The sequence below is a fragment of the Nelumbo nucifera genome, chromosome 3, assembly GCF_055504915.1.
Source record: "Nelumbo nucifera cultivar China Antique chromosome 3, China Antique-T2T, whole genome shotgun sequence".
Taxonomy (NCBI): Eukaryota; Viridiplantae; Streptophyta; class Magnoliopsida; order Proteales; family Nelumbonaceae; genus Nelumbo; species Nelumbo nucifera.
The window spans coordinates 109456861-109464097 of record NC_142651.1 but is presented as its reverse complement, the minus strand read 5'-3'; the positions used below and the strand labels follow the sequence as shown (position 1 = coordinate 109464097).

The 7237-nt window shown below is 34.4% G+C and overlaps 1 protein-coding gene across 2 annotated transcripts; it reads left to right on the top strand.

The window, feature by feature from the left end:
• The first annotated feature begins 724 nt into the window (after positions 1 to 724).
• On the top strand, positions 725 to 6086 carry LOC104607099 (uncharacterized). 2 transcript variants are annotated; one of them, XM_088902247.1, is made up of 8 exons: positions 725 to 1247; positions 2493 to 2592; positions 3961 to 4056; positions 4135 to 4187; positions 4917 to 4965; positions 5447 to 5494; positions 5663 to 5758; positions 5854 to 6086. In XM_088902247.1, the coding sequence occupies exons 1-7, from the start codon at positions 1027 to 1029 to the stop codon at positions 5735 to 5737; spliced, it is 642 nt and encodes a 213-aa protein (XP_088758373.1). In that variant the 5' UTR covers positions 725 to 1026; the 3' UTR covers positions 5738 to 5758; positions 5854 to 6086. The 2 variants fall into 2 exon arrangements, with proteins under 2 accessions (XP_088758373.1, XP_010270916.1); XM_010272614.3 differs by having other exon boundaries at positions 728 to 1247; positions 5864 to 6086.
• Positions 6087 to 7237: the final 1151 nt, after the last annotated feature.

The window sequence follows — 7237 nt, the reverse complement described above, 5'->3', positions numbered from 1 at the left end:
AATCTCCTACGTTTTCTAAAGTCAATTTTTAATGTGAAATTGTCTAAAACTCACCATGAGTTTTCAGACAACTTTTCAAAATGTCTAAAACTCACAATGTCACTAACTTGACTTTAGAAAGACTAACGGTGTTAATATATTACCATTTTAACCTTCATGCATAAATATAAAGTATATACAAAATTAATTAATGGATGTTAATATATTACCATTTTAATATTTAGATATGAAAAAAGGAAAAAATTCAAAAAATATTTTCAAATATAAAATACATAAAGACATAGGAATTACAAAAAATATAAAAAATTATAAAAATTGCAAACAAAATAAAAAATTATTTTCAAATTATAGAAACTATAGAAATTGAAAAGCAAAATCAGAAAATAAAACTTGTAGAAAAAACACCAAAAATTATAGAAAAACACAAAAATTGCAAATAAATAACAAACAATACAAGAAAATTTATAGATTGTAGAAAATAGAAAAATATAAAAAATATTGGAAATTATAACAAAACATGTGATGATGAGTTTTAGATAATTTTCTTTTCTTAGTTCATTTTATCAATGATACATGATGTTCGGCAATTCCTAACAGATCAAACGTATCGGCTTTAAACGTCGACAGAAGGGTAAGGACATGGAGGATCCTCCATGAAGGTGTGAAGCGAAAAACAAGGGTTAAGTGTTATAAGAGCCTGTCTGTGACAATGAAGATGTGAACCGAAAAACAAGGGTAAGTGTTATAAGAGCCTGTCCGTGACAATGAAGGTGTGAACCGAAAAACAAGGTTCAGTGTTAAAAGAGCCTGTCCGTGACCATGATAGCGTGAACTGAAAACAAGGGGTTACGCCGTACGGGTACCCAGCGATACCCTCGAAACGTATCGGCTCGATGATATAAAGCATTTGGAAAACATTTTTTGTCTTACTCATCCGATACGTAAAGTCGAGAATTCAGTTTCTGGTGTCGGACCACCGGCTGCACTTTGTATCTTATTATTATCTGTTCACTCTCTCTCTCGACCATGTCTGCTGCAGCAGTCCCTTTCATTTCAAGCCCGACCTCACTTCCACACTTCAGAATAACGAGAAATGGGTTTCTGCTAAATGCCATTTCAACTTGCAGGGGCTCTTCAAGATCTTCTCTCGGTGAACTTTTCTTCAGGAATTCGTATGGGGTCAAGAGAAATTCGATCTTCACTGGCGTCAGACCTTTCTCCCCTGTTATGGAATGGCAAGATTGCACGTAAAGACCTAAACTCACAAGAGAAAATCTCTTTTAGCTTTTTTATTTGTTTCTTTGTTACAACTTTTGTGATCGAACCAGAAACCATTGTTTCCTTTATAGGGTCTTATTCAGTCGGATTGAATCATTAATCACAAGGCATTCTATGTTACAATTATGATTTCTAGACTCCTAGTGTTTTCTATAGATTAACACTTGCGCCTGGCTGCCAATCTTCATTTCTGAGCTGGAATTGTTAATGACAATCGTCAATCATAGAGCATCTTTTGTTGATTTTTGGTTGTTAGGGGCCAGTTTTTGATTTATTAGTGGGATTCCTATTTCTAAATACTAGCACTTCCTCATTCCTGTAAAGAAACATTCATTTTTTTATCCTTAGTTTATGGATAAATACCAATTTCTGTTTGCTTATTCCGAGAATTGATCTTCTCGACCAGCAAACTATTTCTTTGTTGATTATCTGCCTAGAGACCCCTTTTTGATCTGAAATGCCATTCTGTTAAATTTTGGGGGTGGTCTTTCGTGGCCAGTTAATTGTATATTTTCTTGGATGTTCGTTTTTATTATTATTATTATTATTATTATTATTTTTTTTTTTTTTTGATGAATTCGTTCTTCTTTTCAATATGTTCTGCTCTCGTTGCTGAGTTCGTTATTTTTTTCCTGTTAACTTTCACATTGGAAAAGAGACTGATTATCTAGAGCTGTCTGAGAAGCTGAACTCCTAAAGGTTGTGCAGATCATCCGAAAAGGTTTCTAGATATCAGGGGGGAAAAACTTTTGTTGAAGCCTTGAAGGAGTGGAGGGCTCCTTCCAGCAGTGAATTAAAAAAACCACATTGCCCTGTTCGACAGAATCTTTAATTCTACATGATAACATGAGTTACTTGGCTGTGCTTTCTCACCAGCACAAGGTCCTCACTCATTCAGCAAAGGACTAAAAGTGGACTCCAGGATCTCATAATGGCCAAGTTGTCTTTGTATATCATCCAAATCATTGTAATCAGATCCTTATCGTTCATTGAATACTGCTCAAAGATATTTCTTAGAAATCTGTTGTGCATTTTTGTCAGTTGATATTCTTTACTGATAATAATTTATTCAATATTATGTGCAATGGATGATGTTTCTGAATGCTATACTTGTCTGGGAATGGTCCCACCATGTTAATTTCTTTGTGATCAGGTTCCGTTTTGATTCCATGTTTTCTTACTTACTAGATTTAACTAGAAAAATGTAAATGCAGGGCTAAGCTGGAAATTGATGTCCCTTGTTCGGTTGCATATAATTGTTACTTAGATCGTGAAGCCATTCCCCGTTGGATGCCTTTCATATCATCTGTCAAGGTGTGCACAGTTAATGGCTTTTTTAACTTGCACCATGTATCAATATTGTTTGAACTTCATTTGAAACGTTTGAGAATTCTATAATTTTAGAATGAGCAGAATAATGTCCTAATTTTTTTTTTTTACAATAATATTCCCTTGCTTGACTGAATATGCAGTTTCACCACTTCACTTGATTACTTGATGCTCATCTCTCTAGATTTTGTTTGTCTCCCTCCTGGATATTTTTTATGGGGCTGTCAAAGGACTCTGAAAATCCAATATCCGATCTGATTATTCGAATTTGGATGTATATTATATAATGTTCTCTCTCTTTCTCTCTCTCTCTCTCTCTCTCTCTCTCTATCTATCTATCTATCTATCTATATATATATATATATACACATTTTTATGTATGTATAAGTTAAATGATATATATATTTTTTTAATTTGTCATTATTTTAACAATAATAAAACAGTCTGAGTCTGATATTTAGGATTGCAGATCGGATTTGGATTTGGAATTTCAGTAATTGGATTGGATTCGGATTTAGCTGAATCTGATCCATATCTCTTCTTTATTTAAGCCAAGTATAAATAGTAGATTTCATTAAAAGTCTTTTAAGACAGGGTATTGCAGTATTAGTGCTTCCACTGGGAACCAATTTGCTGTGTTACTCAATTCAGCTTTGATGCAAGTGAAGTTGGGTTTAACATGAGAAAGAAGACAATAATAGCAATACCCTGTAGTCGTAAAAGATTTCTAAGACTAGATCAATGAGAAAAGCAAGAAGCATTTATTTGGCCAATACCAAAGTGTTGTTCAATGAGAAAAGAAAGAAGCATTTTGATAAGGGGGAGGGGGGTTGTAAAAAACCAATTTAGATATTTCCATATACTTTGGTTTACCTTGCCCCTATGACACTCCAATTTGATCATCTGTTTAAAACAGCTTAATTTTCCTAGCCAGAAATTTAGCAAAATACTATCTTGAAATGTTAGTTTTGACGTTAAAAAGCATGATGTTTTCCTCAATTTTCTCATCCATTTTTGTGTTTTAGTCAAGAAAGATCACATCTGAAAATCTATAGTTGGAAATACAGTGAATGTCTAACTAACAATATCTCATGAGGGTGATATGAAATGAGCACCCCTTGTTTCAAAAGGTTCAAATGTATCTCTTCGTGGTAGCAAAGCAAATTTTAGATGCTTAATGCCAAATGATTTATCTTTATGTCAGGAAACTTCGTTTTTTTTAACCCATTTCCTTCCCTTTGGAGTGCTCCTTTGGTCGGGCATCTGTGTTTTTTCTTTATGGAAACTTTTTGTAAGCACGAAAACTGTTTATTGAATGAATGTTAGAAAATCTGATGGGGTGAAACATTACAGGTTTTAGAGGATAAGCCCGATCTATCACGCTGGTCACTGAAGTATAAAGCATTTGGTCGTGACATTGAATTTTCTTGGCTGGCTCGAAACCTTCAGGTGAGAGCTGGGAACCTTATCTAAATGTTTTTATGATGTTTTTTGTTTTAAAGTCAAACTATCTTACCTTGCTTGCAGCCTATTCCAAATCAGAAAATCCACTGGCGATCTCTAGAAGGTCTTCCAAACAGGTACTACAAGTATGGTAGGCAATCTTTTGCCTATGAAAGAGACTCCCTCTATTAGGAATTTTCCCAAAGAGATGTATATGTTAGCATCATACAAACTAAAAGAATAAGACACTCGTACTGTTTTTAGTATTCACCTACAGTAAATTCAAACGAGACAAACTAAAAGTGACCAATTTTGGGCTTCCATTCACCTCTTGCTAGGTGGTAATCATGACTGACTTTTTGATCCGCATTGTTTGTACATAAGAAACTGATGGTACCAGCTTGCTCAGTTGGTACACCATCAAAGCAATTCCATCAAGAATAAAAATTGGATTCTGCATGCACCATAGCACCTTGGTATGGGAGCATCTGTATGTTCCTATACTTTTTAGAATACAATAAACTTAAGTACTCATCTTGTGTGCATTGCAGAAATATATAGGATAATTATATTAAAGAAGCAAAAGAGGCATAAACTAAGTACATTGCAACAATATATAAGAATGCCCTAAAACCAGCAACTATATGGTTGTACAAAAAGCATAGATTTGTATGCGGGACACCTATTTAGTGAAAATGAAAAAGAAACAGTTTTTTACTGATACCACTCAGTAATTGTGGATTATCGGTTGGTCTCAGCTAAGAAAGATATATTAGGACATGTATGATTGTGTACTTCACTGTTTTTTTTTTCATTGGACCAGTCTTACGATAGAGTTTTGATGAACCTTTCCTTTCACTTGGCAGAGGAGCAGTTCGGTTTTATCCCAGAGGTCCTTCATCGTGCACTGTAGAAGTGAGACTGGTTATATAGCATTGGTTTCTATATTTATCATATCACCCCATCATATCTGTTTGTGAAATGGTTATCTGAATCGAATTTATGCTTTGTCTTTTTTACTCGCTTGGCCTGACAAGTGTGAGAATGTGGGTTTGAGTCTGAGGAGTGGTCACTTTATGCACAAAAAAAAAAAAAGCCAAAGGTTAGGTCCGTATCCAGTTTCTGAAGACCATGATTTGTTGGGACCAACATTGGGTAGAGGCCCTTGTAATACACACACACACACATATTGGATAAGAGGTAACCAATCTCTGCATTGTAATATCGCATTGATCTCTTACTTCGTGCCTACCAATTGAACATTTATGACTACAAATGGAACTTGTACAAGCAACAATGAGTTACATGAGGGAGTAGTCATGATGTCATTTCCTCTTCTTTTCCTGTGGTTCAGTTTGAAAAAGAGGGCCTTACTTGTGTAAATTTTCCATTTCAGCTAACTGTTTCATATGAAGTTCCTCAAATTCTAATTCCAGTGGCATCGGTAAGTTAGCCAGGATATCCTGTAGAGATTACACATATTACATTAAATGGGCATTTTATTTCACTTTTCTGAATAGATAACATTTTCAATTGAAAAGCTTTAATCGTGCTTAAAAGCATAAAATTCTAAAAGAACAAAATGCTTTTCATGTTTGTGTTTTTGGTTCAGGCATTGCAACCCTTTCTTGAGGGCTTGCTCTTACGTGGTTTGGAGCAATTCGCGAAAGTTGCAAAAGGCTATTAAACAAACTGGAGTCTTGATTATGTACGTTACTTATTTTTTAACTGATAAATGAATTCTATCACAGTTGCCTGCTTCTGTGTGAAATTTACTCCTTTAGTTGCCTATGTGGTTTGGAGTGGTTTGCAGCAGTTGCAGAATGCTGTTAAACAACATGAGTTCTGAAGACCTGAAGGCTATACATGATGTGCAAGCCACACAATTGATATGTTACTCCATTGATTATGTACGGTGTATCTTGTTTAATACTTTAATTGATGAAAAAATTATTTCACTTTTATCTGTCCAGTGTGATGTAAGGGGGAATGAAATAACTAAAAAGGAGCTAAGAGTCATACATCCCTTTATTTTCATCCGGATCTTAACCAACTTTTGTTTCTATCATCTAGTTTTCATGCTGACCCCATGAAGATCAATATGACATTGAAATTTTAGATGGCATTTGGGAATTCTGAAGCCAACCTTCAAGGTCTGATTAGATCTTAATTTAGATTAGAGTGATAAATTGAGATAAGAGCCTATTTTAGGTGGCTGAGATAAACTTAGTTGTATATTTTTTACCACATTCAATTTTCACTGCACCTAGGTTTAACTCCATTGTTGACCCAATGGTCAAACTATTCGGACTGTCAGGGTGTCATCCAATCGACTTTCTGGGCCCGGTTCTTATAAAACCCAGTATTGCTCCAAAAACCATTGAAAAGTCAATAGAACTGTTGAACTAGGTCGCGAGCACATATTGTGCAAGAAACTTCGGGAGGTCAAAATTTTGTTCTTTGATGTCTGATTGAGATAATTTTTTTTTTGGTAACTTTTCGAGATCTATATGTCCCTGCTATTTTCATGAAAAAACCATTTTTTGACCTCAAATTACAATTTTTAATATTTTTATACATAAAAATTGAAAATGAATTAAAAAACATAAATTAAATATAAAATAATACATATATCATATCTAAAATATAATTGTATATTATTTATTGATAAAATCGAACTGAATGATCGAACTGGTAACCCATGACCCAGAGGCAAAAACAGTCCGGCCTCCATGTCCGTTTTTAAAACATTGGTCAGAAGATCAAGACTCTTCATTGGATGTGTCATGTCATTGCTTAAGAAGGCCTAAAAAATAAATATTCTCTCTTTAGATTAGAGTATTAGACCATATTTTTCTGCATCTTTTCTAGGGCATAGAGTTTAAATAGAACTATTTCACTAATTTCTAAATATTTTATTTTTCAAAAACAAATATTTTGGATATTTTCGTCAGGTTAATCTTCAAGTTGGGCCAATTGAATGTGGGTCCTAATAATCCTAAATCCAAATGTAGGATGAAGGCCAACTTTAAACTGTTTCTGAAGTAGGCGCTCGAGGGAGAATGTGGATAATGTTCCAATTTCATTGGGCATTAAGTCAAAAAAATGGGGTGAAAGAGGCTCAACTCTCGACCAGGAGTTAATGTGTCAAGTCCAGTAACACTCAACAGCCTACCCCACCAAACAG

What these genes read in the sequence shown, in the direction of transcription:
- LOC104607099 (XM_088902247.1), top strand. Translation starts at nt 1,027, where the DNA reads ATGTCTGCTGCAGCAGTCCCTTTCATTTCAAGCCCGACCTCACTTCCA. An exon ending in CTTCATCGTGCACTGTAGAA is followed by an intron (nt 4,966 to 5,446) that starts GTGAGACTGGTT and finishes TTTCCATTTCAG; the next exon opens with CTAACTGTTTCATATGAAGT. An exon ending in TTCTAATTCCAGTGGCATCG is followed by an intron (nt 5,495 to 5,662) that starts GTAAGTTAGCCA and finishes TTTTTGGTTCAG; the next exon opens with GCATTGCAACCCTTTCTTGA.